Here is a 24222-nt window from a genome sequence, read left to right as displayed (position 1 = left end):
AGCAGGGAGGGGAAGGGGACGGGGAGACAGTTTTTAGGGCCATCAGCTCCTTGGTTTCTCTCCTGCCTGCTCATTTTTCTTACTGGAAAAACTGCGGACACCATGGAACAGAAGGGCTGAGATTCTGCCCCCTCCTTAGTCTCCCCCAGAGTGGCGTCCGCGGGGCCCAAGGGACGGAGGAAGGCCGGGGAGGGGTTCTGGGCATGTGGCTCAGGCCAGCCCTGTCCCAGGTAGAGGAGTCCGATCTAGGCCTAGACCCCGGTGCCATCAGCACCTTGAGGAGCCCCTCTGCCCGAGCCTTCAGTCTGCAGGGAGCCCCCTCCCTCACAGGCCGGAGGGTGGGAGTGGGGGCACACGGCGGGGAACGACACTGTGTTCAGGGTAAAGCCGGGAGAGGAAGAAACCTCAAACCAACACCCCCCTACCCCAACCGGGGTCAGGCATGCCTCTTCCTTTCCCCCCCGACCCAGGTCTGGTCTTCTAGGGCAGCAGGAGCCTCACGGCGGGCGGAGGGTCACCGGGAGACCCAGGGACCCTGGACCGCGAAGACCAGAGCCGCTCCCCAAACTCTGCCGGCCCTGAAAAGCCGGGGCCCTGGGGGCTCCTGAACCCTCGCCTTCCCCGGGGAATCACTGTCACCCTGCACTGACCTGGACACATGTAACAGTACTCCCCCCCCCCCCCAACACACACACGTGTGGGAACATATTCCTGTGCACACACACATACTCACAGACCCCTTGCACCCAAGAAGGCACAAAGACACGAATACTCGTGCAGGCACATGTGCACACCTACATGTATCACATACACACAAAGAACGGACACATACAGATCCCATTCAGGCACACTTGGGCACGTGTGCACAGACAAGTGATAGAATTAGGACATTTAAGGGCTTGCGATGCTAGCTAGGACACAGATCTGTCCCACAAGGGGCTCCCAGTCTAAGGGGGAGGGAAAACAGGTAGTTAATTCCCAATTTACACAACCTGGACACCCCTATGTGTGTGCGCACATTCCATAAGCATCCCAAGGTATAAACGCGCCCACACACGTGTTCCCAAACTGAAGAGCGCCGTGATTTGGAAGGGTAGGGGCTGGGACAGCGGGGGTCCCTCCTACAGGCCCTCCCCCCTCCTTTTTGGAAGTTTAAAGGGGAGGAGTTGAGGAAGGACCGCTCGGTTCCCCGATTCTCCACCGTGGCCGGGTCGGGGAGAGGGAGAGAGGGAGGGAAGGGAGAGAGGAAAGAGGGAAGGGAGGGGCCTATTTATTTTGTTAATGAGGTGTATATCTCCTTGATTTTATTTATCTCGATGATGTTGTCTTGTTTTGTTCAGTTTTGCTTCGCTGTCTCCCCCTGTTAATAATAATAATGGTATTTATTAAGCGCTTACTATGTGCAAAGCACTGTTCTAAGCGGGATACAAAGTGATCAGGGTGTCCCAGTGGGGCTCACAGTCTTAGTCCCCATTTTACAGATGAGGGAACTGAGGCCCAGAGAAGTAAAGTGACTTGCCCAAACTCACCCAGCTGACAAGGGGCGGAGTGGGGATTCGAACCCACGACCTCTGACTCCCAAGCCCGCGCTCTTTCCCCCGAGCCACGCTGTTTCTCTGTAGACTGTGAGCCCGGAGCTGGGCAGGGATGGTCTCTGTCTGTTGCCGAGTTGTATACTCCAAGCGCTTAAGACAGTGCTCTGCACCTAGCAAGTGCTCAATAAGTAGAGAAGCAGCGTGGCCGAGTGGGAAAAGCCCGGGCTTGGATGTCAGAGGTCATGAGTTCGAATCCCAGCTCTGCCACTTGTCAGCTGTGGGCAAGTCACTTCTCTGTGCCTCAGTGACCTCATCTGTAAAATGGGGATTAACTGTGAGTCTCACGTGGGACAACCTGATGACCCTGTATCTCCCCCAGCACTTAGACCAGTGCTCTGCACATAGTAAGCGCTTAACAAATACCAACATTATTATTATCTGTAAAATGGGGATTAACTTGTGAGTCTCATGGGGGACAACCTGATGACCCTGTACCTCCCCTAGCGCTTAGACCAGTGCTCTGCACATAGTAAGCGCTTAACAAATACCAACATTATTATTATTGTGATTACGATTGAGTGAATGAGTGGGTGAATGAATGAATGGCGGGCCCCGCCCCCAGCCTTACAGCTGAAGGGGAGGAGGCGGGGAGGGATGAGCAGGGAAGCGGCCCCGCCCGCACTCACGCCGCCGCGCGCACGCACGCACGTACGTACGCGCGCGCACTGCTCCCCTCTGCGGACCTCACTTCCGGCCTCGAAGGCCCCGCCCCCGTCGTCAAGGCAACGCCCCCCCTCCGCTCCCGCAGCGCCCCCTCCCGTTCTGGAGGAGATCGAGCAGGACAACCCGTGTCGGCCACCCGGAGGTAGGGCTCCCCCTCCCCTTCCCCTCCCCCCTCCCGCACCCCGAAAACCGACAAGACCGGACCCCAGGGGGGCTACAGACCCCCCCCGCCCCCGGGGCTGCAGCCTGCCGGCTTGAGAAACTCTTAGAGCCGAGCGACGCCGCCGTCTTGCCCGCAGAGTCCAATTAAAACGAGAGTCCACGGCCCACCCGGCCCCTGCGCACCCCCCGCACGCGGCCACGCGGCATATAGTAACATATATATTGCTCAAGTAGATATGCTCTATACAGTATATATCTATAGAAACATAAAACACGGGTATTTATAGGTGGGTACAGCCGGTCCGGACCGCGGCGAGCGCAGTGCAACAGTCCTAGACGTGGAGGGGGGGGGGGGGGTCTCACGCACACGCACGCGCTCTCGCACTTGCACAGGAGGGTTTGGGGAAACGCCGGGAATTCGGCTCTTTTTCTTTCTTTCCTTCTTCTTCCCAGAGAAGGAGCGGGGAATTGGGGCGGAGGGTTCGGGGAGTGAAGAGTCCCGGGGAAGTCTAGAAGGCCCGAAGATCCGGGCGGCGGGAAGCCGCCCCGGCCTCCACGTGCCAAGGTGTGAAGGTGTGGGGGTGGGCCCCAAGTCCCCGGATGCTGTGGTCTTGTAGGTCCCCCCGAGACCCCCTGAGACCCCCCGCCCCTTCAAGGAACGAAGAAGCAACTTACAGTTTTGGTTCTTTCTGAATTTTGTGCAAATTGACGAAGGCTCGGAGAACGGAGGACCGCCCCCGCCCCTGCCCCAGCATCGGGGCGGGGGTCCGGGCGGGAACGGCCTGGGGCGGCGGGGGGCATCGAGGTTCCTGCCGGTCCCTTGGGAGTTGGGGAGGGGGGACGTCCAGGGGCTCGGAAGGCATGTCCGTCCGGGCCGTCCTAGCGCTAGGCCCCGGGAGACCCCCACCCAATATCGAGTCCCTGTCGTTCAGGCGCCCCCTCCTTGCCCCGATCAGGCAGCGGGGCCTAGAAACCCCGCGGTGGGGGACATCCGTACGGGGCCTAGGCCCGGGGGGGCTTATCCTTTGCCCCTCCACATTGGCAATCAATGGTCTCCGAGCCACGAGGCTCCACCTCAGCACCCCTCCTGGAGAGGGGCAGAGCTGGGGAGTGGCGGGGGGGGCCCCCTCCCCAGTGTGAGGAGTGTGGGCTGAGGTTGGGGAGGGTCCCCCCGGGCGACCAGAGGGGCTCCGGGGTAGGGTCTCCGCAGAGAGTGTAGTGTTGAGTGTGAGTCCCCCGCTTTTTCGGGGAAGGGTCCCTCCGGGGGACCGGAGGGGCTCCGGGGTGGGGTCTCCTCAGAGAGTAGTGTCGAGTGTGAGTCCTCCGCTTTCTCGGGGATGGTCCGACCCCCTCCCGGGCCCCGCAGCGGCACGGGTCGGCCGGGTCGCCGGCCACAGGGCCCGGAGAAGCCCCCTGCCGCCCCGCAACCGCTGCGGCCGTGCACCTGCTCCACTGCAAGAAAGGGGAGACCGGGGGGCGATGAGGGGCCGGGGGCGTGGGGAAGGGGAGCACTGGAGGAGGAGGAGGAGGAGGAGGAGGAGGAGGTGAGGGCTCAGGCCCGTCTAACGCTGCTGCTCGGCCTGACTGACTTGGAGGGCGTTAATGACGCTGTTGATGTTCTCTTCGGGGACCTGTGGGGGCAGAATGGGGGGGAGGGGGCTGTTTGCAACCCTCCACCTGCCTCCCCTGAGACCCTCCTCCAACCCTCACCTGCTCCCTGGGGAACCTCGAGGCGTTCACCCTGTCCAGCCCCTGCTTCTGGACACGTGGGCTTCGACCTTCCTCAAAGAGTCTTCTCCTTCCTTTCCTCCCTCCGCGTCTCCCCGCTCCCCTGAATCACCATCCTCCACCCAGCCCCGGCCTGATCCGTGGCTCTGTGTCTCCAGGAAATGTTTCCTTAGGTTAAGGCAGAGTGGCCCAGTGGTGAAGACCCCCAAGCCTGGGGTCCAGAGACCCCGGTTCTGGCCTTCGTTCTGCCGTGTGTGGCCTGGGGCAAAGAGCCTGATCTCTCTGAGCCTCCGTTTCCTCATCTGTAAAATGGGGATGAGGCACTGTGGCTTAGTGGATACAGCACGAGCCTGGGAGTCAGAAGGACCTGGGTTCTAATTCCAGCTCTGCCCCATGTCTGCTCTGTGATCTTGGGCAAGCCACTTCACTTCTCTGGGCCTCAGGTCCCTCGTCGGTAAAATGGGGATTAGGACTGGGAGCTCCACGTGGGACAAAGACTGGGTCCAACCGGATTAACTAGTAACTACCCCAGCTCTTGGAAGAGTGCTTGGCATATAGTAAGTGCTTAACAAGTACTGCCATAATAATAATAGTTATTATTTTTATCTGGGAATGAGGAGACCTGGGTTCTGTCCCGGGTCTGCCTCTGGTCTACCGCGTGAGCTCGGGCAGCTCTGGGCCTCAATTTCCTCATCTGTAAAATGGGGATTAGATCCCCACTCTCACTCCTTCAGACCGAGAGCCCATGGGGGAGGGGGTGCGGTCAGGGCCCAGATCCCATCTGATCATCTTGTGTCCACACCAGCGCTCGGCACAGTGCTGACGGCAGAGAAAGCGCTGAATGAACCCCACATTAAATGAACTTCAAGACTCCCCCCCCACGCCTCCCCCAACACACACACACCTGCCGTAAAATCTGTCTGCACACACACACCTGCCGTAAAATCTGTCTGGCTGGACTGTAACCCGTTTCCTCTTCTGTGGACCCAGAGTCCAGCTGGGCAGTGTGTCGTCCCCGTCCCCCCCCCGAGCCCCTTTCTGTCAACTGTGTCTGACCCCCTCCAACCCGTCCACACCCTGTGCGATCCTGCTGGGGCTGGGACTCCAATTCAAGCCTGGCCGGAGCAGAGTGAAAATACTATCATTAATGAACAAATGGTAATAATGATATCTGGTAAGCGCTTACTCCGTGCCAGTCGCTGTTCTAAGCGCTGGGGTAGATCATCAAGTCAGATACGGTCCCTGTCCCACACGGGGCTCCCAGTCTAAGGGGGAGGGAGAACAGGGACGTGTGTCCCGTCCCCCCCCACAGCTGTGGCCAGCACCCCGCATGCCGGTTTGTGGCTCACTCTGACCCGCCAGCCCGTCTTCTGCTCTCCCAGCTTGGCTCTGGGACTTGGGCGGCCCCCGGGGCAGTTCCTAGCACCCCGTCGGGCCCTCCCTCCTCCGTCCGCACCGCCAAAAGGGACATCGAGGACACCCCGGGCCTCATCCTCCCACCCCTTCTTCCCTTGAAGCCTTCCTCCCCCGTCTGCCCCTGCCCCCGTCGGGTCTCACCAGTGCATGATCGAACTTGAAGGTGCTGATGTAGTAGGCTGGGATGTCCGCGGCCGCCAGGGGCTCAGAAATCTGGGCCACGATACCGCATTCATCTGGGGGAACGGCGGGGGGCACCGGGAGGCGGTGGATTGAGGAGGAGGCGGTGGGGGAGCTCAGGCCTCGGACCAGGAGGGTCCACCGCCCGCCCGCCCTCCGCCACAGACGGCCCCCGGCGCCCGTGCCCACGGCCCGTCGGGTGTGAGCGGGGGAGGGCGTTGGCGTGGGAGCCACCATCTGGCCGGCCCGTCGCCCGCCGCCCGCAGATGACTGGGGTTGGGGTGGGGGGAAGGGGCTCGGGCTGCGGGTGATGGTCGGAGCCGCTGCGGGGGGTCGAGGTCTGAGCCCTCCCTCCCTCCCTCCCCCTCCGTCCTCGCCCCCCACCTCCGGGAGCGCCCGGGCCTCACCGAAGCCGAGCGGCTGCCCGCCGATCCGGACCATCTTCCAGAGTTCGCCCGACGCGCTCGTGAACAGCAGGTTGCTGGGGAACCTCGAGGGCGCAGAGGACGGGTCCGGGCATCAGACCCTGCCGGCCATCCGGCCGACGTCGCCCGGCGGACCTCGCTGGCCACCCCCGCCACCCCCGCCCTTGAGGCCCGGTCCCCTGTCAAAAGCAGGGGCCGCCGGACCGGTCACTCGCCCATGCGAGCGGAGTGCGGCCCCAAATGACCCAAAGCCCCGGCCTCGCTTGCCGGCCCCTGGCGGGGGGGGGGGGGGGGGGGGGGGCGTCAAACCTCGGCTGCCCTCAGGCCGCCCGCCTCAAGTGGCTTATTCCGTGCTTCTGGGCAGTCTACACCACTCCCTTTATAGTTCTCCGCAGTTTGAACAACTCAGTTTATTCTTCTGGGCAGTCTAAACAACTCACTCGATGCTTCTCGGCCGTCTAAACAACTCACTCGATGCTTCTCTGCAGTCTAAACAACTCACTCGATGCTTCTCTGCAGTCCAAACAACTCACTCGATGCTTCCTTGCAGTCTAAGCAACTCACTTTGTGCTTCTCTGCCGCCTGAGCAACCCACTTTTTATTGTCTAAACAACTCACTTGATGCTTCTGCAGCCTAAACATCTCAGTTTATAGTTCTCGGCTGTTTAAACAACTCGCTTTGCACTAATCTGCGGTTTAAATCACTTTCTAGCTCGCTGCAGTTTAAACCGTTCCCTTCGAAGGCCTCGGCTGTTCAAATAACCCACTTCAGAGTTAGCGGGTACACCGAGTACCGGGGACGGGGCGGGGGGGGGCTTCGACCAGCCCCGTCGGGCCGACGGGTGGAGATGGGGATGGGATGCCGACTCCAGCGTGAGCCGGGGGCCCTGCCCTCAGTCTGAAACTCCCTCCCCTCTCCATTCAGTGGCCGGTGGCGGCCCTCCCCATCTTCAGAGCCCACGGAGGTCACCGCCTCTCCGCGGGGAAGCCTTCCTGAATTGGCCTTTCCCGTTCCCGCCTCCCCTCCCCTTGCCCCAGCCAAAACACTCGGGCACGAATCGCCCTTCCCGGCAGGTTGGCTCGACAGCCACCTAACGACAGATCCCCCTTTCAAGTCTCTTCTTCTACCTCTAATTTATTTCGGTGTCCGCCTTCCCCGCTAGACTGGAAGCTCCTGGAGAGCAGGGCTCGTGTCAGCCTCCAAAGAGGTCGGGGAGGACGGGGATGTTTGTACAGAGTTTTACAGCCCCCTCTAGACGGTAAACTCGTTGTGGGCAGGGAATGTGTCTGGTGATTGTTCTCGTACTCTCCCAAGCGCTCAGCACTGTGCTCTGCACACAGTAAGCGCTCAATAAATACCGCTGACTGACTGCCATCTGTCTCCCTCGTTCTAGCGGAAGCTCCTTGTGGGTGGGGAACTTGTCACTCCCCTTATTCTGTTCTTCATCAGCCCCTGGCAAAGTGGCTGTTCAATAAATACCCTTGACAGGCCCTTGTTCTTTCCGCTGGGTCACAGTGCTTCTCCCGCAGTGGGCCCGGGCTGCGACTGAGCCTTGTCAGGACAGTCGATTGACCCCCATCGCCCATCTGGGAGGAGGAGGGGCGCGGCGGGTCATTCCCAAATGGTTCGATCCTTCCCACGCCGGGAGGCCCAGGGCAAGCCAGTAACCCCCCCGAGCCCCGGCTCCTCCCGGGGCCGAGGAGCCCAGCGCGAGGCGAGGGACGGGGGACCGCGCCCGGGGGGTTGCCGTGGCGACGGCCCGGTCCGGCCGGGCACTCACCGCTGCTGGGTCTGCACGTCCATGACCAGGGAGATGTAGCCCTCGATGAGGGAGAAGGAGAAGAAGCGGATGTGGCCGCACTCCTCGTTGCCGACCACCGGTTCCTTCACTCTGCGGCCACGGGGGAGTGGGGGAGGAGGTCAGGCCGGTCAGGGAGGCATCCTGGGAAACGGCGCCCCGACCTCCCCTGGGTCCGGGCCGAGCCCACCCAGGGTGGAGGTTGCGGGCTGGGGACACGGGGTGAGGGCAGAGGGAGGAGGAGGAGACTCGGTCCCCGCCGCTCTGATGGTTGAGACTGGACAGGACAAGTACGTACAACAGTGCACTGCACACAGTTAATCATATTTATTGAGTGCTTACCGTGTGCAAAGCACCGCAGTTAAGTGCTCAATAAATACCGTAGATTGATTCCCCTACACACACAAATGGTATAGTGTACTGAGTCCTCCCTCTGAATTTTTCTCCATGGAGGCTGGGTCCTGAGAAACACCCGCCACGCCCCTCCAAATAAGAGGAGACCCCCTCGCGCCGCGGGCCGAGCCGGGACACCCACCCATTGGAGTAAAACATGACGTCCATGAGCAGAGTGGCCACGGAGGGCAGCGTGTCGGGGTCCAGGCTGGTCACGCAGAACATATTGCTGGGGCTGGACAGCGGGTGGATGACCGGTCTCTGAACTGAAAAGGTCGGAGCCACGGAGTCTGAGACACGGGGCCCCCTGAGCTGCGGGCAGCCAGACCCGGGGCCGGAGGAGCTGGAGCGGGGCGACCCTCGGGGCCGGCGCAGGAGACCGCCCCCGCCCTTAGCCCCCCAGCACTTACGTCCGTATCCCTACGCTCCGCCGTTTCCCCTGCCTCGAAATGATTTCGACGTCTGTCTCCCCCTCTAGACTGTAAGCTCCTTGTGGGCAGGAAGTGTGTCTTCCAACACTTATTGTATTGGACTCTTCCAAGCGCTTAGTACAGTGCTCTGCACACGGTAAGTGCTCGATAGGCATGATTGATCGATGGGCGGGCGGTCCGGGCCTTGTGGTGAGGGGCCGGATGGGGAAAGCCCACGCCAAGGAGGTGGGGCTGCCGGGCGGTCAGGGAGCGGGGAGGCTGGACGGTCACTCACCCAGCTTGGGCTTGGCGAAGCCGTTGGTGATGGTGCCCAGGAGGTCGGCCGCCACCGTCTCGCCGTTGACCACTCGCAGGATGGTGAACTCGGACGCCAGCGTGTGCGTCACGAAGGGCAGCTCCCGCTCGCGGACCTGCGGTGGGCAGGGGGAGGGGGTGGGAGCCGGCGTGGGACCCCCCACCCCCACCACTGCGGACCGCCGGCGCACAGACCGGACTGCCCCCGGCGGGATGGACGTGGGGAGAAGTGGCCGGGGGCACGTGCGGAGCCGCCGGGAAACTGGGGCAGGGTCACAGGTGGGGGCTGGAGGGTGGCGAGCCAGACGCCAGTGGGGCGGGGGGGGGGGGGCGGGCTGCGAGCGTGGCACGAATTAAGACCGGGCACAGGCTACCGGCAAGCCGCCTGGCCGCCGGGGTCGTGCCGAAGACACGGGGCTGCCTCTCTGGGGGGTGGGGGCAGAGGCAGGGGTGTCTGCTAGAGAAATACGATGCTACGCCACGGGGGACTAAAGGCAGAGAGCCAGGCCATAAAGAGCGTTATTTAGATTCGTGTCAGTTTTATATATAGATGTCTGTCTCCCCTCTAGAATATAAGCTCAGTGTGGGCAGGGAACGTGTCTACCAAGTCTGTTGTCCTCTCCCAAGCGCTTGGTACAGTGCCCTGCACATTGTATTTTTTAATTTTATTTTTTACGGTATTTAAGCGCTTACTATGTGTGAAATTCTGTTCTAAGCATCGGGTAGATACAAGTTAATTAGGTTGGACACATTCATCGTCCCGCATGGGGCTCACAGTCGAAGTTGGAGGGACAACAGGTTTTTAATTCCCCCATTTTACAGTTGAGGAGACTCAGGCCCTGAGAAGTGAAGTGGCTTGCCCAGGGTCACCCAGCAAGCAAGAAGCATGAGCTGGGACTAGAACCCAGGTCCTCTGACTGCCAGACCTGGGCTCTCACCACTAGGCCACCCGGCTTCTCAAGAGCAAGGGCTCCTTAACTACCACCGATGGATTGGTTGATGGGAGAGACGTTGTGGGTTACAGACAGGGTGTGTGCAGTAGTTGGGGTGTGGAGGGGAGATGGCGTGCTCGCTGTACAGGACGAGCAGTGTGGCGTAATAATAATGTTGGTATTTGTTAAGCGCCTACTATGTGCAGAGCACTGTTCTAAGCGCTGGGGTAGATACAGGGAAATCAGGTTGTCCCACGTGAGGCTCACAGCTAATCCCCATTTTACAGATGAGGTCACTGAAGCACAGAGAAGTTAAGTGACTTGCCCATAGTCACACAGCTGACAAGTGGCAGAGCCGGGAGTCGAACCCATGACCTCTGACTCCCAAGCCAGGGCTCTTTTTGCTGAGCCACGCTGCTTCTCGCATAGTAGAGCACGGGCCTGAGAGGCAGGGGGTCACGGGTTCTAATCCCGGCTCCGCCACTTGTCTGTTGGGTGACCTTAGGCAAGTCACTTCACATCTCGGGGCCTCAGTGACCTCATCTGGAAAAGGGGGATTGAGACTGTGAGCCCCATGTGGGACAGGGGCTGTGTCCATCCCAATTTGCTGGTAATAATAACAACGATGTTGTTATTTGTTAAGCACTTACTATGTGCAAAGCACTCTTCTATGTGCTGGGGGGATACAAGGTGATCAGGTTGCCCCTCAAGGGGCTCACAGTCTTCATCCCCATTTTACAGATGAGGTAACTGAGGCCCAGAGAAGTGAAGTGACTCGCCCACAGTCACACAGCTGACAAGCGGCAGAGCCGGGATTTGAACCCACGACCTCTGACTCCCAAGCCCGGGCTCTTTCCACTGAGCCACGCTGCTTCTCGTGGCTCCGCGCTAAGCCGCCCCAGTGCTTAGTACAGTGCCTTGCACATAGTAGGCGCTTAAATACCACAATCATTAACGGATGAGCGACGGCGTGCTCGCTGTAGAGGACAAGCAGCATGGCTCAGTGGAAAGAGCCCGGGCTTAGGAGTCGGGGGTTGTGGGTTCTAATCCCGGCTCCACCGCTTGTCAGCTGGGTGACTTTGGGAAAGTCACTTCACTTCTCTGGGCCTCTGGAAAATGGGGATGAAGACCGTGAGCCCCACGTGGGACAACCTGATTACATTGTATCTGTCCCAGCGCTTAGAACGGCGCTTGGCACATATTAAGCACTTAAATGCCGTCATCAGCACTTAAAACAGTGCTTGGCACATAGTAAGCGCTTAACAAATGCCATCATTATTAGATAGGCTGCGTGGCGTAGACGGGTGGAGCACACATTATGGGAAGGGTGTAGGGGGTGTTATAGAAGGGGCATGGGCTTTAGGCAGACAGGGAGACGCTCCCAATCTCCCCCGGCCAAACCGAACGCCCTCCCGCCTCGCCCCCGGCCCCCGGCCCCCTTGTCCTACCAGGATGAAGTCCGTCTGGTAGGTGGACAGCATGAAGACCGAGATGTTCTGGTCGGCCAGCGGGGCGATGACCGACTTGGCGATCTTGGTGACGCCGATGGGCTGGGAGCCGGAGAAGCCTCCGCCGCCGCTGGACACCACGTTCAGGGCCAGCCAGGTGGCCTCCGCCACGCTCAGGTGTTCCGACGCCGGGAGCTCTGCCGGCACCGGGGGGTGGCGGAGGAGGGGGTCAGTTGGCCACACGCCCGGCCCCCGGCCCCCGGCCCCCGGCCCGGCCCCCGCCCGCCCCCGTCCTCACCCAGAAAGCCCTCCTCATCCACGATGACGGTGTAATCCTCCGGGGTTTCCGTCAGGCTGAAGAATTTGCATCTAGGGGAGATGGGGGAGAACAGGAGAGGCACCTGGTTATTAATTATTGATTATCGACCTGCTGAAGCCTAGGTACTCTATTGTCTTGTCCCCATTGATGGCGTCACAGAGGGGCAATTTTCTTTTAGAGAAGCAGCGGGGCTCAGTGGGAAGAGCACGGCCGGGGGAGTCAGAGATCTTGGGTTCGAATCCCAGCTCCGCCGCTTGTCAGCTGCGTGACTTTGGGTGAGTCACTTAACTTCTCTGGGCCTCAGTTCCCTCATCTGTAAAATGCAGATGAAGACCGTGAGCCCGACGTAGGACAACCTGATCACCTTGTATCCTCCCCAGCGCTTAGAACAGTGCTCTGCACGTAGTAAGCGCTTAACAAATACCAACATTATTATGATTTTATGGTATTTTCTAAATCCTATGTGCCAAGCCCTGTACTAAGCACTAGGGTAGATCCAAGATAATCAGGTTGGACACAGACCCTGACCCACATGGAGCTCCCAGTCTAAATCGGAGGGAGGAGGCTCTAATCCCCATTTTCCAGATGAAGTAACTGCAGTCCAGAGAAGTGAAGTGACTTGCCCAGGGTCCCACAGAAGATAAGTTGCGGAGCCGGCACTAGAACCCAGGTCCTCTCACTCCCAGGCCTGTGCTCTATCCAGAAGGTCGTGCCGCTTCTCGAATTTGAACCCCAAATTAACTACTCACCTCCTCCCTCCCACCTCCCAACCCTACTGCTGACCAAGTTGGGGCCGGGGGGGAGGGCAATTCTGCCTCCAACCCCTCACTCACCGCCCTCCCCTCACCCCCTGCCGCCCCCCAACCTGATTCACAAGACCACAACTCTCCCCTGCCTCAAAGCCTCCTAAAATCCCACTAATAACAGTTGTATCTGTTAAGCACTTACTATGTTCTAGGCACTGTACTAAGCGCTGGGGTGGATACAAGTAAATTGGCTTGGATGCAGTCTGCCCCACGTGGGGCCTACAGTCTCGATCCCCATTTTACAGATGAGGGAACGGAGGCACAGAGAAATGAAGTGACTCGCCCATAGGCAGCAGATAAGTGGCAGAGTCAGGATTAGAACCCAGGACTTTTGGACTCCCAGGCCTGCGCTCTATCCAGACTGCAAGCACTGCAAAGGCGAGGATCGTGTCTTGACTTGTGACGAATCTTCCCAAGGGTTCTGAACGCAGCAGATGCTCAGCACAGCGCTGTGCTCCCAGCAAGCTCCCAGCACAGTGCTCTGCACCCATCCACTGCCCAGAAGAGTGCTCTGCTCCCAGCAGGTGCCCGGTACTGTAAATACTACCGAATGGATACCTAGGACTAGGGAAAGGTGGGATTGATACATGAAATATATTCAACTGTGTCTATGTCCCCGTAGTCCAATTTGAGGGGTCAACAATCTTCTGGACCCAGATAAGCACTCCTTGGCGGTAAGTACACAAAGACACGTGCCCTGGTCCTTCCCCCCAGATCGGATTATCCCACATCCCACATCTGGAGAAGCAGCGTGGCTTAATGGAGAGAGCACGGACCTGGGAGGCAGGTTATGGGTTCTAATCCCGGCTCTGCTGCGTGACCTTGAGCAAGTCACTTCACTTCTCTGGGCCTAAGTTACCTCATCTGTAAAATGGGGATTTTAAGAGTGCGAGGCCAATGTGGGACAGGGACTGCGTCCAACCTGCCTGCCTTGTATCTGCCCCGGCTCTTAGAACGGTGCTTGGCACATAGGAAGCGCTTAACAAGTACTATCATTATTATCCTTGTTATCTCCCCCAGTGCTCAGCCCAGTGCTTGGTACCCTTTCCGGGGAGGGGGGACTGGGTGGCGGGAAGGCGAGGGTCCAAGGCCCGATGGGGTAGGGGGCTCCTCTCTGCCCCCGACCCTGAAGCCATTTTGGAAAGTGGGTTTGGGGGAGGGGTGAGGTGGTCCTTAGGGGGTCTTAGCCTTCGACAGGCAGGGCCACCGGCTCCTCACCCTGCGATGGACGTTCTGTTCCCTGCCATCCTCTCCTCGGTCGCCCGTACCGAGCGGTCCGGAGAGGGAAGGTCACCGTTTATCGTTGTACTGTGCTTTCCCCAGTCCTCAGTACAGCGCTCTGCGTACAGTGCTCGAGAAACAGCGTGGCTCGGTGGGAAGAGCCCGGGCTTGGGAGTCAGAGGTCATGAGTTCGAATCCCGGCTCTGCCACTTGTCAGCCGGGTGACTGCGAGCGAGTCACTTCACTTCTCTGGGCCTCGGTGACCTCATCTGCCAAATGGGGATTAACTGTGAGCCTCACGTGGGACAACCTGATGACCCTGTATGTACCCAGCGCTTAGAACGGTGCTCGGCACATAGGAAGCGCTTAGCAAATACCAACATTATTATTATTTAGGGAGCGGGCGGTAAGAGGCCGGTAGTGCGCCCCCTGCTGGCCAATGTGAAGCCTGCACATTGACTGCTAAAGGCCCTTAGCTCCCCCGACCCTGCTCCTACAATAAAAAAAAATGCCATTTATTAATTGTTTGCCACTTCCTAAGCCCCGCGCCCAGCGCTGAGGGCAGATATAAGACAATCAGGGACGGCGCGGCCACTGTGGCTCAGGGGAAAGAGCCCGGGCTGGGGAGTCGGAGGTCACGGGCTCTGGGCTGGGGGACTTTGGGCCAGTCGCTTCGCTTCTCTGGGCCTCAGTGACCTCATCTGGAAAGTGGGGATGAATAATAATAATAAAGTCGGTATTTGTTAAGCGCTTACTAGGTGCCGAGCACCGTTCTAAGCGCTGGGGTAGATACCGGGTCATCAGGTTGTCCCACGTGAGGCTCACAGTCCTAATCCCCACTTTACAGATGAGGGAACTGAGGCCCAGAGAAGTTAGGTGACTTGCCCACAGTCACACAGCTGACAGGTGGCAGAGCCGGGATTCGGATCCATGACCTCTGACTCCCAAGCCCGGGCTCTTTCCACTGAGCCATGCTGCCCCACGTGGGTCAACCTGATCACTTTGTACCGCGCCCCCCCCCCGCCCCCCGGCACTTGGAACAGCGCTTTGCACATAGTGAGCGCTTCTAATCCCGGCTCCACCTGTCAGCTGGGTGACTTTGGGCAAGTCACTTACCTTCTCGGTGCCTCAGTTACCTCATCCGTAAAATGGGGTTTAAGACTGTGAGCCTCACGTGGGACAACCTGATTACCCTGCATCTACCCCAGCGCTTAGAACAGTGCTCGGCATATAGAAAGCACTTAACAAATACCAACATTATTATTATTATTAACAAGTACCACCATTATTATTATTATAAAACTCACAGTCCAAGGTCGGTAAACAGGTAATACTAGCGATAATGATTGTGGTACTTGTTAAGAACTTATTCTTCATTCATTCATTCATTCATTCAGTATTATTTATTGAGCGCTTACTATGTGCAGAGCACTGGACTAAGCGCTTGGAATGTACAATTCGGCAACAGATGGATACAATCCCTGCCCAACGACGGGCTCACAGTCTCTGTTCTAAGCGCTGGGGGACATTCAGGTTAATCACGTTGGACGCAGTCCCCGTCCCACGTGGGGCTCACACTCCGAATTCTCATTTTACAGATGAGGCAACCGAGGCCCAGAGAAGAGAAGTGACTTGCCCAAGATCACGGAGCAGACGTGTGGCGGAGCCGGGATTAGAACCCAGGTCCTTCTGACTCCCAGGCCCGGGCTCTAGCCACTAAGCCTCGCTGCTTCTCTAGGTAGTGTGGCCTAGTGCACAGGTTATGGGCCCGGGAGTCTGGGGACCTGGGTTTTCATCATGAACCGCTGGGTGATCTCGGACAATCGCTTACCTTCTCTCTTCCCCAGTTTCCTCATCTGTCAAATGGGGATTCAATACTTGTTCTTTCTCCCTCTCAGATTGTGAGCTTTGGGCTAGGGACTGTGTGTCCAATCTGCTAAAATCCCATCCACCTCAGTGCTTGGCACACGGGGAGCACTTAACAGCGAAGCCGCCTGGCCTCGTGGAAAGAGCCCGAGCCCGGGAGTCGGAGGACTTTGGTTCTAATCCTCTGCGACCTTGGCCAAGTCACTTTGTTTCTCTGCGCCTCAGTTTCCCCATCGGTAATAATGGAGATTTTAATATCGGTTCTCCCTCCCTCTTAGACGGTGAGCCCCAGGTGGGACGTTGATTGCGTTCGACCTGCTTATTTTGCGTCTACCCCAGTGCTTAGTACAGTGTTTGCCACAGAGTGTGCGCTTAACAGATCTTATCATCATCATCATCCTTATTTTACAGGTGAGGAAACTCCTGCTCCTTGGGAACCTCCCTCTCGAAGAGAGAGCCGGATACCACCAAGCCGCTGGAAACACACCGGGACTTGGGTGTTAGCGCAAACGTTTTCCTTTCCCCGGTCCCAGCCTCCAACCCTGCCCCTCGGGGCTGGGTCCTGGTGAGGTGGGATCCCTGGCACCGAAGGAAATCCGGACCAGGATGGAGATGGGGAAAAAGGGGCGCCCTATGGAGCGGATGCTGAGCACCCCCCCGGCTTGCTGGTGTCCCCGGCTTGGTGGTGAGGACACTGGTATCTTCTGGTGGTCAACAGCAGCCCCGCACAGGGTCCTGCAGCCTGGACCCTGGTGGGTACCGGCCTGGGCTCCGTCTCTGTCAGTCAATCGTATTTACTGAGCACTTATTGCGTGTACAGCACGTGGCTTAGCGGAAAGAGCATGGTCTTGGGAGTCAGAGGTGGTGGGTTCTAATCCCGGCTCCGCCACTTATCAGCTGTGTGACTTTGGGCAAGGGACTTCACTTCTCTGGGCCTCAGTGACCTCATCTGTAAAATGGGGATTAAGACCGAGCCCCACGGGAGACAACCTGAATACCTTGTATCTAGCCCAGCGCTCAGAACGGTGCTTGGCATATAGTAAGCGCTTAATAAATACCATAATTATTATTATTATTACTAAGCGCTTGGGAGAGGACCACAGAACACTATAACAGACGCATTCCCTGCCCACAACGTCAATGATATTTTTTGAAAGCTTACTGTGTGCAGAGCACTGTGATAATAATAATAATTATGGTATTTGTTATGCATTTACTACATCAGGCACTGTACTAAGTGCTGGGGTGGAGACAAGCAAACTGGCACTTGAGCAGCTACAACAGTTGATAGACATGATTCCTGCCCACGAGGAGCTTGAAGTCTAGAGGGGGACACAGACATTACGGCAGCGTGGCTCAGTGGAAAGAGCCTGGGCTTTGGAGTCAGAGGTCATGGGTTCGACTCCCGGCTCTGCCACTTGTCAGCTGTGTGACTGTGGGCAAGTCACTTCACCTCTCTGTGCCTCAGTGACCTCATCTGTAAAATGGGGATTAACTGTGAGCCTCACATGGGACAACCCGATTACCCTGTACCTACCCCAGCGCTGAGAACAGTGCTCTGCACATAGTAAGCGCTTAACAAATACCAACATTATTATTATTTGTTAAGTGCTTACAATGTGCCAGGCCCTCTACTAAGCACCGGGGTGGATACAAGCAAATCAGGTTGGACCCAGTCCCTGTCCCACGTGGAGCTCACAGTCTCAATCCCCATTTTACGGATGAGGTAACTGAGACATTAAAAACATAAAAATAAATGACAGATGTGGACGTAAGTGCTCTGAGGCTGAGGTGAATAGCAAGTACTTAAAGGGGACGGATCCAAGTGCATGGTTGACGCAGAGGGAGAGGGAGTAGGGCTAATGAGGGCTCAGTCAGGGAAGGCCTCTTGGAGGAGATGGGATCTGGGGGGGGGGCGATTTTGAGGGTGGGGAGAGTGGTGGTCCGTCAGAGATGAAAGGGGAAGGGGATCCAGGACGGGGGCGAGCTAGACGACACGGAGGTAGAGCGTTGGTGTCGCTCTTTGCGGTGGGTGGGCTGGATTGCAGTAGGAGATCGGGGAGGTAATGATAATCACGGCATTTCTTAAGCGCTTACTGTATGCCAGGCACCGTGCTAAGCACTGGGGTGGATATAAGCTAAGCGGGTCGGACCCAGTCCCTGTCCCACATGAGGTTCAGAGTCTCGATCCCCTACTTACAGATGAGGTGACTGAGGCCCAGAGAAGTGAAGCGACTTGCCCAAGGTCACAGAGCAGACAAGTGGCGGAGCCGGGATCAGAACCCATGACCTTATGACTCCCAGGCTCGTGCTCTACCCGCTAGGCCAAGCTCTTTCAACTGAGAGGGCATGCTGCTGAGGCAGGAAAGAGGGGAGGCGGAGGCGGACCTAGAGGGAGGAGCTGGGGGGCAGGGAGCTGGGGAGCTGTCGTGCCAGTCTGCATTTCCCCGGGGAGAGGTGGGTGAGGGGGGACGCTCCAAGCCACCGGGCAGCCTGTGCTGACCCCCGGGCTGGCCTGTCCTTAGGGAGGAGGCCCCCTGAAGGACCACACTAGCCAGGTAGGGTTGCCCGCAGGGCGGTGGGAGAGTAGAGAAAGGAACAGAGAGGGAGACCACGGCTCTCTCCATCTTCAACGGCCGACTAAAGCGCCCCCTCCTCCGAGAAGTCTTCCCCGATTCCATTCTGTGTGCAGAAGGCCAGGCTGGGCACCTGCTGTATGCAGAGGGCCGTGCTGGGAGCCTGCTGCGTGCAGGGCACTATGCCGGGTACCTGCTGTGTGCAGACCCCCATGTGCCACGTGCCAAGGGCCGTGCTGGGTGCCTGCCGAGGGGCAGAGGGCCGTGCTGGGCGCCTGTTAGGTGCAGGGCATCGTGGTGGGCACCTGCTGTATACGGAAGGTCATGCTGGGCGCCTTCTGAGTGCAGGGCCCACGCTGGGTGCCTGCTGCACGCAGAGCCCCGTGCTGGGTACCTGCTGTGTGTGTAGAGGGCCGGGCTGGGTGCTGGGCACCCGCTGTGTGTGTAGAGAGGCGGGCTGGATTCTGGGCACCCGCTGTGTGTAGAGGGCTGGGTTGGGCACCTGCTGGGTGCACGGCACTGTGCCGGATGCCTGCTGAGTGCAGAGGGCCGTGCTAGTACCCGCTGGGTGCAGAGCCCCGTGCTGGGCACCTGCCATATGCAGAGGGCTGTGCTGGGCGCCTGCTGGCAGCAGAGCCCCGTGCTAGGTGCCTGCTGTTTGCAGGGCATTATGCTGGGCACCTGCTGAGTGCAGAGCCCCATGCGGGGCACCTGCTGTGTGCAGGAGGCCGTGCTGGGCACCCGCTGAGTGCAGAGGGCCGTGCTGGGCGCCTGCTATGTGCAGAGGGGTGTGCTGGGCCCCCGCTGTGAGCCGAGCGCCGGGCTGGGTGTCTGAGAGAGTACCACGGAGGCAAAAGGCCCGGCCTCTGCCTCGGAGCAACTTCGGAGTGTCCGGGGGGAGACAGGCGGGCGCTGGGGGCCCAAGGAAACCAACGAGGCAGGACTCTGAGAACCGCCGCCACGGAGAAGAGAGTTCCCCTCAGCAGCAGAGAACCACGCTGAGGTGAGCAGGGGGTCCCTCGCCAGCATCCCCCCGTGGTCCAGGGCGCCCCACCGGGGCCACGTTGCAGGCCCCTGGGCTCCGGCCCACCATGGCCACTGCACGGGATCCTGGGCCAGAGGCTCACTCCCCCCCGCCACCGCTCACCTCCCTCCCCCGGCTCTCGCAGCTGCCGGGCAGCACGTATCCAGCCGGGGGCATTCCCGGACCCCCCGCTGACCTTCCCGGCCCTGGGGACCAGGCGAGGGACCCGGTGGGAGGCCGGCGGGGGGCCGTGGGAGGCCCCTCGGCTCCGGCTCCGGGGGTAAAGTCCACTTCTTATCAGCTGTCGCCCGCTGCCTCCGCTTGCCCACCCCAAGGGGGCCCCTGCTCACAAGTGCCGGGAGCCCAGAGAGGACGCTTGGGCCTCCAGAAACCCAGAGGGCTTCCAAGAGGAGGCCCCGAGCAGGGCAGTGGAGACAGGGCCCGGGAGCCCCCGCACGCCCCCCACCCCTAGATCACAGGCTGGTGTCTTCTCCAGCTCGAGCCGGTCAGCGGGATGTCCGGCCGGACGCGTTCCCGGGGGGAGGGATGTCCGGCCGGTTGGCCGGCCTCCCCCGTGCTCTGAGACGCAGGTGGCCGGAGCCCCAGGTCGGCTCGGGCTGTGTGGCTTCAGGCAAGTGGCTTAATCTCTCTGGTCCTCCAGTTCCCCAGATAGAAAGCCGTGGGTTCGGGGGGCGCGACGGAGACGGGACCAAAGGCCCTTTCCTCGCCCTCGGACCTCAGGGTGGGAGACCCAGGGTTGGGGGCCCCGGGCCAGGCCCAGGCCCAAGTCAGCATTTTATCACCCTCCCGGAGCTCCTGAAGAAGACCCTACTCGGGCCCTCGGGGAGCTTCTAGGGAGGCCTGGGAATCTGCTTAGGAAGGGGGGGACGTATCCATTCCCACCAGGAGGCTGATGCCAGCAGGCTCCCTGGAGGAGGAGGAGGTCCCACCAACCCCGGGGAGCTTCTGGATAAATGAGTTTCTCTTCTTTTCCGTCCCCCCGCCCACGAACCCAGAGATCTCTCTCCGTCCGCACCCCGGCCCCGCGGCAGGGAGACTTCGGGCTCCTTGCCCCTGTCTTCCGGGGGACGAGACCGAAGCCCAGAGAGGGTGAGGCATTCGCCCAAGGTCACCAGCCCGGACAGAGCAGGGAAGAGAGCCCAGTCGGACCACTCAGCCTCCCCGGACAGCCGAGCGAGCCCCTCTCCCTGACCCGGACCTCCCTCGGGGGGGGGACCCACAGGGCCCCGGCCGGGCCGAGCGGGCACAGATGGTGCCCAGAAGCGGCGGGCTCCAGGGTCGCGGGGAGGGAGACGGTCACTGCCGGGCAGCGGCCGAGCCCCGTGACTTGCCCGGGCAACGGTTTTCCGGGTCCTTTTGTCCCCGAGGGGGCTCCGGCCGCAAGCCCCCCTTCCCCACCCGAGCGTGGCCACCGCGACGCCGAGGGTGCGGGGGCCGGAGGGTCGGGTCCGAGGGGCCGGCTCTGTCGTCCACGAGGCCTGGGACCCCCACCACCCCCGACCCCCGTGCCCAGAACCCCGGATGGGGTGTCGGGGGGGGCCCTATCGTGGCTTCCCACCTCCTCCCCTCTGGACGTGGTGATGGTGACGGAGGGGCGTGTGGAGGGGTCTCCTAGGGTGCCCGTCCAGCCGGATCGAAGGGCCCGTCTGTCTTCTCGCCCCCTCCGGCCCCGGAGCCAAGAGGTGACCTCATACCCGTGGTAGCCGGCCTGGCGGGGAGGTGGGGGGGGGGGGGGGGGGGGAATCTCAAGCCTGGAGCTAAAAGCTCGTCTGCTAATGAACCCCCCCTCGAGGTCCCTGGTTCCCTCGAGGGTCTTACTGGGTCGGGGGCCCCGGGCTCCAAAGCCACCGGACCCCTGTCCCGGGGGCGGGGGGGGGCAGGAAGAGGGGCGAGCCGACCTAGTGACAAGGGTGGCCTTCACCCCCCATCCCCAGCCGGGTCCCCGGAGTCCGGGAGGAACTGACCCCCGGAGGGCTGGCGTGGGGGGGGGGTGGGGGAGGAAGGGGGCGCGACCCCGGTCCTAACTGGGACGGGGGTGAGGATAGAGCGGGAGGGGACCCCCCCCCGCCCCCCCGCCCCCCTCCCCCGGCCACTGCGGCCGAGCCACCGCTAAACGGGTCACCGGGGCGAGCCTCAATCCGCTGGGTAAACACGGTCGCCCGGACGGACCCACTCGCACCCCGACACTCACACTCCAGGCGGGGACGCCCGTCCGGCCCGGAGGAGCGAGGGCCTCATCCTCTTACCTAGATCCATCCCGACATCAACAACTTGGCAATCTCTCGGCCAACCGGCCGGGCCGGGAGGGCTTACGGGGGAAAGGCGGTGGGGGAGATAAGTAGGAGGGGGGAGGAGGGAAAAGGAAAGGGGGGGGGGTCCTTCTTGAGGCCCCGCCCCCACTGCCAGCCCCCCCCACCCCCCTCCTCTCCAGAAGGCCTCGGGGATGAGGTCTGCGCTCTGTGCTGCGCTCTGTGCAACAGCAGCAGCAGCAGCAGCAGCAGCGGGAAACACGCCCCCCTCCCCTCCCCCTCGCCCCCTCCCCCCCCCCCCGGCGCCTGGCCGGTGGAGCAGGGTGGCATCCCGGGCCGGCCCCCCGCTTTGGGCCTCCCGGCTCCAGCTCCATCAGACGGGCGCCCCGTCCCCCGTCCCCACGCCCCCTTTGTGGTGGGTGGTGGGTCCCGGGTCCCGGGTCCCGGGTCCCGGAGCGGGCCATCCGTCGGGGTTGGCACTTGCCTCCCTCCCTCCCCTCCCTCCCTCCGCCCGATTTCATTCATTCGACCGGTCCCGCCCGATGCCCCCCTGCCCCGGCGCGGGGGGCGGGGGGCGGGGGGCGTCCTTACCGGGTGCGGGCGGGGAGGAAGGCGAGTTTGAGGAGCCCGTGGGTGAAGAGGTGGATGCCGGCCTTGGCCACGCTAGCCACCCGGAGCCGGTGCTCCAGGATGTGCAGCTCCATCGGCCCCGCGGCTCATGGGGAGGGGGGGTGGGGGGGAGGATGGGGGGGAGGATGGGGGGGAGGATGGGGGGGAGGATGGGGGGGGTCGGGGCGGCGGGGGGGGGAGCGGCCCGGCTCCGATCGGGGGGTCCCGGGGGGCGTCCGGGGGTCCGGGCCGGCTCCGCGGGGCACGGAGCAGCTGGGGCTGCACGGTAACAAACAACTTGCCACTCAAAGCTCCACCGGCCCCCCCCCTCCCTCCCCCTCCCTCTCCCCTCCCCGCGCATGCGCGGCGGCGCGGGGCAGGCCGGGACTTGTAGTCCGCCGGGGGGGGCCGCCATCCCTGCGCTCGGCCCGTCCATCATCGCCCTGTGCTAATCACGTTGCTATTTGTGAAGCGCTTACTAGGTGCAGAGCACTGTTCTAAGCGCCGGGGTAGGCACAAGGGAATCGGGTGGTCCCACGTGGAGGCTCGCAGGGTTCAGCCCCATTTGACAGATGAGGTCGCTGAGGCCCGGAGAAGTGAAGTGACTGGCCCCCGGTCACACAGCTGACAAGCGGCCGAGCTGGGGTGCGAACCCATGACCTCTGACTCCAAAGCCCGTGCTCCTTCCACTGAGCCCCGCTGCCTCTCTAATAATAACGTTGATATTTGCGAAGCGCTTACTCTGTGCCGAGCACTGTTCTAAGCGCTGGGGTAGACGCAGAGGAATCAGGTGGTCCCACGTGGGGCTCACAGTCTTCATTCCCATTTTACAGATGAGGGAACTGAGGCACAGAGAAGTGAAGTGACTTGGCTGCAGTCAGCTGACGAGTGGCAGAGTTGGGATTCGAACCCATGACCTCGGACTCCAAAGCCCGTGCTCTTTCCACTGAGCCACGCTGCTTCTCTTGTAGTGGCCCGCGCTTCATCCCCTTTCGAAGCGCCGGGCGGGGGCGGGGGGCAGGCTCAACGGCTGGGCCCACGTGAGGCTCCCCGCCTTCACCCCCGTTTTACAGCTCCGCGACTGTGGGCAAGTCACTTCTCCGGGCCTCAGTTCCCTCATCTGTCAAACGGGGATTAACCGGGAGCCTCCCGTGGGACCGCCTGATGACCCCGGATCTCCCCCAGCGCTTAGAACAGCGCCCCGCACGTAGGAAGCGCTTCACGGACACCGACGTCGTTATTATCAAGCGCTTCCTATGTGCCGACCACTGTTCTGAGCGCTGGGGGAGATGCGGGGTCATCAGATTGTCCCACGTGAGGCTCACGGTCTTCATCCCCGTTTGACAGATGAGGGAACGGAGGCCCCGAGAAGCGAAGTGACTCGCCCAAGGTCACACAGCCGACGGGTGGCGGAGCTGGGATTGGAACCCGTGATCTCTGAGTCCCAAGATCGTGCTGCTTTATCGAGCACTTACTATGTGCAGGGCACTGGACTAAGCTCTTGGAAAGTACAGTTCAGCAAAAGATAGAGACCGCCCCGACCAACAGCGGGCTCACAGTCTAGAAGGGGGGAGACAGACAACGAAACAAAACATCCATCCCTCCCTCCCTTCATCTGTCCATCCATCCACCCATCCATCCATTTGTCCGTCCATTCGTTCATTCAATAGTATTTATTGAGCGCTTACTATGTGCAGAGCACTGTACTAAGCGCTTGGAATGTACAAATTGGTAACAGATAGAGACAGTCCTTGCCCATTGATGGGCTTACAGTCCATCCAACCATCCATCCATCCATTCGTCCGTCTATCCATCCATCCATCCATCCATCCATCCATCCATCCATCCATCCATCCAGCCATCCAGCCATCCAGCCATCCATCCATCCATCCATCCATCCATCCATCCATCAATTCAACCGGACTTTTCGTGCCCTGACTGTGTGCAGAGCACTGGACTGAATGCTTGGGAGACATAACCATAAACAGACACACTCCCTGCCCACAGAGACCCAATCTAGGGGGGAGGGAGAGTCAGGCCATCAATCGTATTTATTGTATTTATG

The 24222-nt window shown here is 60.5% G+C and overlaps 1 protein-coding gene across 1 annotated transcript; it reads right to left on the bottom strand.

Annotated features, from left to right (window-relative positions):
• Positions 1-2626: 2626 nt before the first annotated feature.
• CASTOR2 (cytosolic arginine sensor for mTORC1 subunit 2) lies at positions 2627-22278 on the bottom strand. The gene is made up of 9 exons (XM_029082787.2): positions 22140-22278; positions 11765-11835; positions 11467-11663; positions 9067-9202; positions 8504-8627; positions 7951-8061; positions 6152-6234; positions 5706-5800; positions 2627-4051 (listed from the first exon to the last, which is right to left on the bottom strand). The coding sequence occupies exons 1-9, from the start codon at positions 22250-22252 to the stop codon at positions 3983-3985; spliced, it is 999 nt and encodes a 332-aa protein (XP_028938620.1). The 5' UTR covers positions 22253-22278; the 3' UTR covers positions 2627-3982.
• Between the last annotated feature and the right edge of the window lie 1944 nt (positions 22279-24222).

The sequence above is a fragment of the Ornithorhynchus anatinus genome, chromosome 17 (assembly GCF_004115215.2).
Source record: "Ornithorhynchus anatinus isolate Pmale09 chromosome 17, mOrnAna1.pri.v4, whole genome shotgun sequence".
NCBI lineage: Eukaryota > Metazoa > Chordata > Mammalia > Monotremata > Ornithorhynchidae > Ornithorhynchus > Ornithorhynchus anatinus.
The sequence above is the reverse complement of the archived record's forward strand: the minus strand, read 5'-3'. Positions and strand labels throughout refer to the sequence as shown.